The following is a 12,726-nucleotide window of genomic DNA, read 5'->3' on the forward strand; positions in this document are numbered from 1 at the left end:
TTTCTTAAAACAAAATGATGCCTCTTGACTATTACGAGAGGTCCTGTAAGATTAATGTTGTAAGCATATCATCAAATAAGGTTCTGTTCTGTATAGAGCTGTTAAACTACTGCTCAAACACTTAGCACCATGTGCTTTAGGAGCATGGCTGTTTGTGTATGTAAAGAATTTTAATATACCTGTACAAACTGTACAAGTACCAAACAGAGATGTGAGCACATTCACATTGATTTCTGTTCCTTAACTGTTTCAGGACTACATAATAGAGCCTCAGCAGAGTATCTGGCAAAAGGAAAAAGGGACAGCACATATAACCCAGCCAACAATTTACTCAGCCCAGCCCACATCAATTTTTACACATTCGCCAATAAAATTTTCATGCCATGCTAAAGCGTATCATTTCTGCTCTGAGCTGGAGAGACGTCCACCAGTGTAGTGGCTGAAAGAAAGGGGCTTTATCTGAAAGGAATTTTCTTGCCTGAAAGACTAGATACTATTCCATGTAGTCAGGACATGACAGCTATGATTGTTATATTCTCACAGGGCCCTTTCTCTGGCCTGTCAGAAAAAGGGGGTTGCTATAACTCAAATTATGCTTATCAGCTAAAGACAAGCCCAGATTTTCTGGAAGCACTCGGTTTGAGGAGCTTCACACAGTGAGGAGACAGAGGGCTGGGTCACTAATGGCGTCTATTTGAAAAGCAAATCAAATGTGTGAAAACAGAGATAGTAATTTAATGAGACAGAATATTACGCAACCAAGAAGCGACCAGATTAATCCTCCTAACACACTGGCTTTAAAATATATCCTTTTGAATATGCTTGCCAGATGAAAGACTGAATCTGACAGACCAAGGAGAAGGGTAAATAAAACCAGTATTTTAAATAAGCCTGACAAGCACAGTCCACAAAAGATGAACAGAAATATTCTGAGAACATAAAATGACAGTCAACACTAACAAAACATTTGATTACAGACTGAATCCTAGTAACATAACTTCAGACGTAAATGAAATTAAGCTGAAACACAGGTTTTTATATCTCATGACTTTGACGTTATTGTGGCTGAGATTAAAGAGTAGCAACATTTTATAAAAATCCAGTGTGATAGTCATATAGTGATACGGATATAAAACAAATCTGTCTCATCAGACTTTGAAATATTACCACCTTTGAATTTGTAGCACTGAATTTTTTTGCACTGAAATTATGCATCTGAATTTTGTTGCTTTTGAATTTAAGTCTTCAGATTTCCACCTCTGAATATTTGGCTTCACAATAATGCATCTGAATATAATTGCTCTTGAATTGAACTCCAATTGAATTTTTAAGAAGGTTAATAAATTCAAACAATATATCTCGAAGTTGCTCAATCCGGGACACAAAGGATGAGCAATCGATTCATTAGGATTTTCTCTTCCACCTTAAATGCTGCACTAGTTGCATTCTGTCGCTGCTAGATGGCGAAATACCAACACAACTTCCACACCGTGGAAAAACTACACGTTTAGCTTCCTTCCGCGGATATTATCTCTTTATTTTCAAAGTGTCTCAGAAATCTGAATGTCTCACTAAAGACACCATGTAACAGACTATTGACATCCTGAAGATGAAGTTATTTTACTGTGGAAATTTTTTGTAATGGCCCTGTGAACAGAGCATGTGAAATGACAATGTGGAAACATGAACTGTGGGGATACAGTCGTGTGAAAATTAAGACACCCCATGAAAGCCTTTGTCTTTTAAAACATATGGAAATTTGACTTTCATTTGAACAGCACTAAAAAATGGAGCTTATACAAATAAAACTTAAGAAATTACTTATAAACATAAGTTGTACAATGTAATTGACTTTGGCAGAAAAGATTTGGCAAATATTTCATGGGCGCACATGCTCACACACACTCAACTCTACTGCTCATCCCACAAATGCAATTCAAGAGCAATTCTATTCAGATGAATAACTGTGAAGCAAAATATTCAGAGGTGGAAATCTGAAGAAGAATTTGAGCAACTTCGGAATATATTGTTTGAATTTTTATATCTGAAATTATTAACCTTGAAAAATAACAGAAAATGTGTTCTTGAAAATTCACGAGTTCTATTCAAAAGCAACAAAATTCAGAGGCATAATTTCAGTGCAAAAAAATTCAGTGCTACAAATTCAAAGGTGGTAATATTTCAAACTTTGATGAGACAGATTTGCTTCCATACACTGAGTTCTTCTCAGCACCTTAATATGCAAACTCACTGTGACTTTCTTTCTGACTGACAGACAGACATTAAGTACTGAGGGTTACAGGATAAGGGCCATATCAGGCGCATGATGAAATGTCTACATAGCTTGCTGTATGGGCAAAGGTCAGAGAGGCTATTCAGTATGGTCAACATTTATATAAAAAAAAATATTAAAACCCATCTAAAGTGGTCATGGCACAAATGATATTTTAAATATTTAAGCTATCCTTAGGCATCTCTGTTGGTTAGTTATTTGTAAGTTAAAAGGATATATGCTAATGCTGCCAGCTCAGGCAATATCTATAACATCTTAATTAAAGGCAATATATTATGCCCCTTTTCAACAAGTTAACAGAACTCCCTGGGGTCTTAATAAAGCATCTGTGACATGCTTTGGCCCAAATACCACAGGCACCCTTCTCACGCTCGTTAAACATCTCTGTTCAAACTAGCCAGTTTGAGCACCTGTTCCTTTAAACGATAAAGAGCCACAGCTCACTGCACTGCCAATCAAGCAGCAGCAAGAGTCAAGACACACACTGTTTCTACTTGTTATGTTTTAACTCCACGTTTGTACCAGAAGGGAAGCAAAGTTAGTCTTTTGGAATCATACGTTTTACTGACTAAGGCAGGGAAACTGATTGGGTTGTATTATGTATTGTGTGTAAAGCAGTACTGGTCAGTTTGTGCACACATCAGAGCCAGCTTCTGTCAGTTTTGCCAGAGAGCTGTCAGTGTTCAAATCCTAAGGGTCTGAGTTAGGTGCCTATCTACAGCACACACCAGAGCACTGATAAAGAATCCAGCTCCATTCAAATCCAAACAGTCGGTACTGTGCAGCCAGCCAATACAGGGCCCACTTACTGTAGCTTAGAGGGAAAGCTCTTTTTTTGAATAGCTATATTTATGCATCACCTTGGAGCAAATCCTTGAGTATGAGGTTTGCATCACTTTTTCAGCACATTTTTTCAGGTGTAACGTTACAAGTGCATTGTTTATTTGCATATCTCAAGAAAGCTGAGCCAAAAATGGAAAAAATTGGAGGAACAAGTGAGGAGGATGTTAACCTCCCCTTTTCCTAGTTATAAACGGAATACATCCTTCTTAAATTTAAAGGCTCCAGGGGCAGCCACATAGCCTTGTGGGATGCGGACTCTCTCAGAAGTACAAATGCTCAACATTTATAATTCTTCTTGGTTATCAATAGTACACAAATTAGCCAAGACCTGTTCATAGACATTATATGGGGAGGCAGGGAGTTAACAGAAAATAAAAAGGGGAGAAAAGAAAGCGAAAAAGTCTTGAATTAAACTTAACATCTTACACTATTACATCTTGAGACAGTGTCTAATTATATTTTAGAGGAAAGCAAATGTCCTCACACCCCCACCCTCCCCAGAGTTTTACTGGGTATTGTTGCCTGAGCAGGGATCAGACCATAATAAAGACAAATGTTATCCCTTTGCTAAAACTAAGAATGTGTGTTTTCCATTACCCCTCAGACCTCCACACACTCAAATAAAAATACTTGCTTCACACAATATTACAAACTTTGTTCAGTAATTGTTTTTTTTCTTCTGCAAAAAATGTGTCTGGTTGTTGTTCAAAAACACATTAAGCAATGTGACACTTTCTTAAAGAGAATATACTGATGTGTTATTTGTAAAGATGCAATCACCAGTGGTAAAAGAAACAAAGACTTCTGTTTCTAAACAACTGTACTGCAGCAATGATGCTAGTGGAACTTGACATTCAACTCAGTTCCTGTGGTGTAACTGAGCTATCACTGAAATGTATCTTGAGGAATGGCCATATGAAACACAATAACTATACATGCTGACCAAAAGGGCACTTGTAGTGTATGAGGGGCAAATGGGCTTAAGAGCTGAAGTAATCAACTTAAACCTACGAGCAGCCCACCTTGAAAAAAGTAGCCCATACTAGAGGAAACTTAAATATCATATTTGGCTTAAACAAGATGACCACAACAAACATTCGCCTTGGTTTAGAGTATCTCACTAAACAGACAGACAGACAGACAGAGACAGAGAGAGAGAGAGACCCACTACTCCCATTAACCACATGGTGAGCAGCTCTGCCAGTTTGCCAGCCTTCTACTCTACAACACTGAAATATGACTCTGAGCAGCCGTTACAAGGTGAAAGAGTATGATATGAGAGCTAGTCATGCACTTAGAACCACAAAGTAACCTAATTGTCTCTTTGTGATGCAAAACTTGTCTACAAGATCCAACTGGAGAAGCAAAACCACAGCACTGCAGGAAGTTTACACTGCACATACCAAAGTAAACACTTCAGGGCAAGAGACTGGAAAAAAGCATTATGGAAGGATTTTTCAAAAATACCCAATGGAGTTCAAGATGGGGGAAGACACACCCTGCAGAAAAAAAAGATATTACACAACTAAGAACAGCACAGTGGTGCAACCAGTTGCAGGACTTCTGTCTTCCAGTGGGTCCCTGGGTGTTGGCCTGATGTCTAGGTTTCAATCAGGTGCAGTAGAAAAAAACTGGATTATTAAGAATACACAGCTAAAACCTGGCTCTATATTGTACTTGCAATAATTTAGATAGAACATTATCAAATATTGTGAATAGCACAAATTTCATCTGTGTTTTATACACGTTTTATGTACAAGGTAGAGTTTACTAAGGACAGCGACAGTCAGGCAATTCCTTAAGAGTATAATAAAGATATAAAATCTTTGTAGCCCTATGAAAATCAAGAAATATGTTTATAAAGCCCATGTTCTCACAAAGCAGACCAAGGATCAGTTCCCTGCTCAGGCCACTAAACCAAATGAATACATTTTGGACAGAAATACATGGCGGATGCACTTCAAAGCAATACAACATCCTGTGTTATAAACCAAATTTTTGTTTGTTGATATTTATTTTTCCCCAGAAGTCATAGTATTAGAATGGATTCACATTAATCCTATGTAGGTTTACTTAATGACCAGGAAGTGCTTTCCTAGAAATTAAAGTAATGAGCAATGTAACAGCAATGATTCTACAACAGTTATCTAGTATGTAGTTTAGGCACTGTAGCACTGTTGATGCCAACTGAGGATGGTAAATGTCTCAGAATCTCTCTAATACGAATATGGCTTTTGGTGTATAGCTTCCACAAACTTATCAGGATATGATTATTTACTGGTGGTGGCCCACCAGAAAGACTCTTGTTTCTCATCTGCAAACCCTAATAGCTGAAATAAAGGCCTTACTGCACCCTGAGTGGAGTCTGGTAATTGGCATTGATCCAGCTATTTCACACTTGCACAGCTTTGACTTCCCTGTACAGGTCCCCCTGATTCCCCTGGTGTACAGTCAAGTACATGCCAACAGTCAATTAACACAGTCCCACTAACAAGTGCAATTCCTGTTAATTAAAATATTTTCACAAAATATTCTTGAAGCCCAGAGTGTAAAAACAGAATTATCAATACTCTTCCTTAAAAAACACCCTGTGGTCAACAGAATTTTATAAAAAAAAAAAAAAAAAAAAAACAAACAGAGGGAAACGAGCTGGTCATCTTTTGTGCTGTTCCCTGAAGCAACTCTGAGGTTAAGCATTACCAACAGGGAAAAAGCACTTGTATAATTGTGGCAGCACTCAAAAAACAAGGTTAAGAACAGATAACTGATGCTTATTTAAAACCACAGCAACATGAACATTAAATGGTAGCAGGCACCACCCTTTTTTTTTACCAATAACAAAACATTGATTATCCCATATACCAATCTGACTATTTTCTTTAAAAACTATTAAGCTCGAAAATAGTTTGTTTTGTACATTAAACATCTATTTATAACAGGCTCACTAAGACTAAAAGATTACAATGCACATTCCCACTAATTGTCATTGTTAAGTTGACAGGCTCTCCACCATAACCACCATTTGATTAAGATCATGTTACTCACTAGATATTTCAAAGCCAAATATTAAGTTTACATTGTGGGTATCTGTGAGTGCTATTTCTAGGTGATACTTAAAACTGTGCAAAAATAATCGTTTCCAAATCTACTCAAATGAAAACTGACATCAAACCATCTCACCACTGATGAGAGGAAACCTGGAGCAATATAACATCACTGTGTAGAGTAAGACATATGTCCATTACTGATGATATTTAATCTGCTACATCATTTGAACACAGCAGATGTCCTTCACATTGTATGAAAATTATATTCATGATGAATGGAACAATAAGTTTAATTCACTAGAATAAAACCTTTTTACACGAACATCCACTGAAAGATCCTTTTCTTATAAATGTACTATTATGGGGATAGATGATTTTGTTTTGACAGTGAAGATATAGAATATTCCTCTTGCTTTGACTACACAAACAATTTTGAAATTCAGAACTGATAGTTCCATTGTAACATTCAGGCAATGGCGATAGAGATCATTTTTTAAAAATGGTCATTCGAATGTCTGTGTATAGGTGTGGGAGGTGCAATGACAGTACTAATGCTGGGACTGAACACAAGTGCAATAAACTGTTTTAAGATTAATCAAAGATTTTCACACCACTTGTGGTTGGCTCCCTCGTTTGTACTCCACTGTCAGTTCACCTACTCTCAGCTCTGAAATGTTTACATATTTAAACTGGCAGCCTTGTCAGTCAAGCCTTGACTCTCAGAGTAAAGGATGTTATGGTTTATGGTAGAATAAATTCAGGGTGAGGCTGTAATGTTTTTAGCTGACAAAGTAAGGCGTGTATACAATATGTACAATACAATAAGACGTTTGTACAATATGTACAACATAGACAGGGATCAGCATACTTACTCTTTGCAGGCATTGGAGACATGTGTTGGTACAGTGTATTTACAGTCCATTATCATGGTGAGGGTCTCACTGTCATTAGCTTCTTGGAAGGGAGGCTGTCCACATACCAACATGAAGAGGATCACTCCGAGACTCCAGATATCTACAAGATGAGAAAAAGAAAATTATAAATAAATAAATCAAATCTCTGGATTCTGTCTCATTAAAAAGGTGCTGTACATGATTCTGGAGAACAACTGTTGATTTTTGATCTTGTCAATGGGGTAAATGCACCCCTCCTTTTTATTTAATTAATGAATTTTCAAATACTCATTATGGCCTGGCAGTACTATTCTTTTTATAAAACTCTCTTGAAACTAATTTTAGTTTGACAAGAGAGCCCTTAGACAGCTGTTCTTTCATTGACATGCACTAACAAATGATGTTACCCGGAAGCTGAGTAGAACTGATTTGTCAGGAGTAGTGTAGCCAAAAATTGCCTTGGCTGTCATAACACATGGGAAGTCATTCATGCAAGCCCCTGACTGCTCAAACTATCCATCAATACTGAAAAGCTAAATTTAGCACAAATGTGAAGAAACAAAAAATTATGTAAAGTCTAGAACAGCTGTACTGCATAAACTACTTTGTAAACTTGTGTACATCAAAAGCTACCTCACTAATGAACAGAAGGACGGCTAATATCATATTCCAAAACCTAAAATGACATCTTCAAAATCACTTTATACAAAGTTGATTTCCTTAGCCCAGCCCTCAAGAAACCCAGTTTTTTCCATATCACAAACAGTGAGAACTAGTTTCAGTTTCGCATGGAAATTGAGCAGAGAGGGCTAGATTGTGAAACATTTGCTAAGAGGACACCTTCAGGTTCACAATAACCCAATTCCAAAAGTGAAACATTATTATAAAACCAAGAACAGTGCTTAACTAAATATGAATGTTGTAATTAACAAAAAAATGGAGCATTTAAAATTTGAGCAAAGTTTCCATCAGTCCTTAATTCTCATGTGATTTACAGAACCATTCCTCTTGCAGTAATATTTCAACAAATAATAAAAAAAGACAGCTGTCAAACGAGTGCAATATATCAGCAAAAGTGGGGGGTGATATAGTGGTACTTGAAATGTGCATTTTCTACATTACTGCAAATGACCTAAAACATTATTAGATGATAAAAAAAACAGCTAAACAAATTATACAAAAATATTCTATTTGGTAAATTATTAGAGGGAAATATTACATATTTGTGAGTGTCACAACTGTTAAACTCCATCATCAGAATAGCATTAAACAACTGGTGTGTGCATGGCAATGTGGCAAGGTCAAAGTGATAACTCTCCAAAACGAACATTGCTGTCCATATGCAGTTTTTCTAAGACAACGTGGAAAAGCCAGAAGGCACCTGGAAAAATGTTTTGGCAACAGATTAAGCTAAAAAAAGAACTGTGAGATTTAAATGAAAAGCGTTATTAAAGAAAGGGAGATCACTGCATTCCACCATAAGACCTCTGAAAAATGATGGTGGTAGTGGCATGGTTTGGGCCTGGGGGGGTTTAACGGTTCGGTTCAGACCACAGTTTGTATCTCACAGAAAAACAAATGTTGTAGTACAACTCTGTAGATCTACAATTACAGACGTTGTGCATGCATAGTTTTCTGTCCCTTTTCAATCTGTTCTTCAATGGTCAAAACCCCCACAGGACCATGTCAGAGCAGGCATTATTTTAACATTGGATCATTCTGTGCACTGCACGGAAACTGATGTGGTCGTGGTAGCGTTTGTGTTGAAATGGTATGAGTGAATCAGACAGCCTTGCCGCTGAATTGTTAAAACATTGTGCCCTCTCAAAAGCCACTTGTATTAGATACACTTTGTAGATACAACATCAGAAGCAGTAGCTCATCTGTGAAGTAACAAAGCAGATATTTTAATGCTTTGGCTGATTTCTGTAGGTCACATTTACACAGAAATGTAATCACAATCCAAAGGGATCACAAACTACAAATATATTTTTAAGGATGTGTGTAATAAATAATTGTAATATAAAACTCAAACATGAACAAAATGGAGAAGGAAAAAAAAGGTACACAAACAACAGAAGGCTCTTTCAAAATATTTGTCTGGACACAGAACAGTATCATTCTTTGGGCGTGTCAAAATCTAGCACCTAAAGGCTTGACTAACAGATTGGCTTGGAGTCCCAGGCCAATGGGTTTATGTGCACTAGCACTGTTGGTACACTATGAAGTGGTAATGAGGGATGCTTTATTGCATAATGGCACCTTCATGTGTCCTACCCCAGTGTGTGTGTGTTTTTTTTAAATAAATATGGCCATTGATGGGCCAGTCTCACACACTGTGCCATGGCCGTTGGTTTTGTTCAGCCGTTAGGAACAACAGAACCCTGAGCTGCAGGTTCCATCTGCCTCCTGACAGAATGAATGCTGCTGAACAAAATTGTCTCACCATAGTACTCCTGTCACAGCAGAACGTCTGATCAATATCTGACTCTTGCAGAGAAATTTGTTTGAAAAAATTTATGGGCAAAAAACTTTTATTTATACCTGACTTGGACTTTAACATCATCCTATATCTCATGTTCTCTTCAGAACCCACCATAACAAACTGTAAGAGCGCCCCTTATGAACTCTTGGGCAACAGATCTATTTACACCTGTCCATCCAGCCATAAGCCAGTCGGAATTAATTGCAGAAAGCACAGCTCACCTTCACAGAGGGTGTAGTGGTGTTGAATATTAAATGTTTGGAGAAAAAGGTCAGCACTGCATGATTTCACCAAGCATGCCATGTTCCAATTACATAAACAGTGTTAACAAATCGAAAATCAAATACTTCTTTAAGCCCCGAAGCAGGTTTCACAAACCATGTGCAGTGCACATACACAAGACAAAACTCATGGGAGGAGACTATGCACAGAGAGAGGGGAGGGACGTCCCCAGGGCCAACAAATCCTGCTCCTGTTCAATTTTGAATGACTGCAGCAGAAAGTGTAGACTGGCTCTGGCTTGCTGCTGTGGCAGACATTGAACTACTCCATCAGGGTGGGGAAGCTAAAGGTGGCTTTAATCCACAGACTGAGTCAATGAAACACAATACACAAGGAGGCTGCTACTTTAGCCAACCTTTTCACACAATGACTTCATACCATGTGTGTACTTTAATAACATGCAGGTGTTAATGTGTTTAAAAGGCATGTGGTGCTTTTTTAAAATCCACTTTAACACACATTAATACTGGCAACTTTATTACTGTACTAATATCTAGCAGACAATTCCTTAAAGTCAACATGAATTAGCAATCACAATGAAACATGATTTAGTCACAAGATTTTTTTCTTGAATAGGAAATTAGCTAAAATTCTGTTATTGGTGCACCTCTAAGCAGCTCAAAACTCCATTAAGCCACTGTAAAAACTGTTAATATTAGGAAGAAAAGTAGGAAAGTGAGGCTACAACAGCTGTACAAAGATGCTATATGGACAAATGTATCAGGACAGGTCCTCTAATCATTAAGTACAAGTGTTTCATGGTACCATTGCTGAAAGTGTATAGAAATTAAGCACCTTTCACCATTTGTGAAAGTATGGGTCATTCTAAATGGCTCACTGAATTTGAGCATGTTTTTGTAATAGGATGCCACTGTTGCAACAGTGCAGTTTGTGAAATTTCTTCCCTCCCAGATGTTCAATGATTAACTGTGGGTAGTATTATTAAAAAGTGGAAGTATTTAGGGACAACAACAACTTAGCAACAAAGCAACCACGCAATGTTGATACACGTAACCACGTAAACTGATACATTTCCTGTCTTAAAGCATAGATCATTTTTTTCCATCTGACACATTCCCAGTATAAAATCCATCATTGACAATGATGGTGGATCACTCTTAAGTCAGTTTCTTGTCCCTTTTTACTAGCTATGAAATGTATTTATAATTTCCTAACGATTTAGAATGGGATGATATAAAATCTCCTGGAGGTGTAAGGTGTAGGGGCCCCAATATTTTTGTCCACATTTTAATTTATTTAGAATGGGTACTGAAAGAGTTTGTTTCTCAGAGTTTTTACAAAAGCCTTTGCTGAGGTAGACCAGAACAGAGGTGCCATGTTGCAGCATCACACTAGCAATTTGGGAATAGTTCTTCTGATTCATTTACAGACACTTGCATCATGTTCCCGGGAAAGATTATCCAGTTGATATTTAACAGACAGGATTTGAGCCACTACCTCTTTTCAGTCACTAATCTTATGCTAGCTTATGCTTTAAAAAGAAACATTTTATACCTCTTTTCCACAATTCCCTACATAACCCTAGGATCTAAATAAAATGTCTGTCAAATTCTTTCATCAGTATTCAAGAGGGATCAAACAACAGAACACCATATTCATTACATCATTCTGTGTCTGCACTCTACGTCAGGAGCAGCACAAAATTATAACAGCTTGATTTTTCCCATGCTGACAGTTAGGCAAACCACAAATAACTTGGTTGCCTTGTTTTTGGTTTGTAGGCTCCAGATCCCTAAATTAAGGTGTGTGTGCACTGAAAAGGTGGGTAAACATTTTCAAACATGTTGGATTTATATATAGGCTCCTTTCAATCTTTAACCAGTATACTGTCTTTTAAGACAAACCCTAAGTAAATGCAGACCCAATAGAATGCTACAGAGGCGTGTGTGCTTGCTTACAGCCGTTGTTGTCTGTTCCACTCAAAAGCTCAAGCAGGATTCTCATTAATACGAGAGGTCTACAAATGGCCCAATCTTAATGAACTGTTTAAAGAGGAATTCTTTTATTTAAATATTTTTCTAACTGTTAAGTCCTGCATGATTTTTAGTTAGTTATAAGGATAGGCAGCATCACATTTTAATCATATGTCATACCATATCCAAGACATCACCAAACCATGAAAGTTTGTGCCATGGGCATTCCTGTCTATCTGTGAGCCAGTACAAAAGCAGGAGGCATTTCTGTTGGGGTGTTGTGTTATGGGAATGCCCCTCACAGCATTGCGACTTTCCTTTGACAGTTTACTAGAGCACTGAAAAACAGAAATCTGTCAAGTTATCAAATTTCAAATATAGACACCTACACTCTATACTGCCCAACCCTAGTTAGTTTCTCTTTCAAAGACGTGGTTTATTTTGTAGATGTAATTTATTGTTTGTGTGTAACCTGTTTTGTTTGGCCAATAATATTGATTTTTTTACAGGTTTATAGAGCTGTTTTCGTGCTACAAAGGAAAGCCCAGGTACTGATGTGATGGTCTGCGATGTTCAATCTGTGGCAAGTTTTTAAAATTTCATAGTTCACTGACAGTTTTACAGCCAGAGACACTGACATAAGCATATGTACCCAATTACAAATATGTTTTCCAACGTAAACTTTGAATAAAATTGTCTGCTTCACATTTGTGCCAGTTTTTCAGAACAAAATCAGCCGTTTATTCATTTCATGATTGCTGAACACAATCTGGGACACACACTGGAGGGGGTGCCAATCCTTCACAGGGCAACACACACTCGCGCATTCACTCACACACACCTACGGACACTTTTGAGTCGCCAATCCACCTACGAAACACCTAATGTGTTTTTGGACTGTGGGAGGAAACCGGAGCACCCGGAGGAAACCCACACAGACACAGGGAGA

At 37.6% G+C, this 12,726-nt stretch overlaps 1 protein-coding gene across 1 annotated transcript in view; it reads right to left on the bottom strand.

Moving 5' to 3' along the window:
* The window catches only part of snrka (SNF related kinase a), a 37,728-nt gene that overhangs the window by 8,851 nt on the left and 16,151 nt on the right, over positions 1-12,726 (bottom strand). The window contains exon 3 of the mRNA XM_066682528.1: positions 7,056-7,197. Within this exon, the coding sequence (XP_066538625.1) occupies positions 7,056-7,197 (142 nt within the window). The remainder of the gene's footprint in view (positions 1-7,055; positions 7,198-12,726) is intronic.

This window comes from Hoplias malabaricus, chromosome 10 (genome assembly GCF_029633855.1).
Source record: "Hoplias malabaricus isolate fHopMal1 chromosome 10, fHopMal1.hap1, whole genome shotgun sequence".
NCBI lineage: Eukaryota > Metazoa > Chordata > Actinopteri > Characiformes > Erythrinidae > Hoplias > Hoplias malabaricus.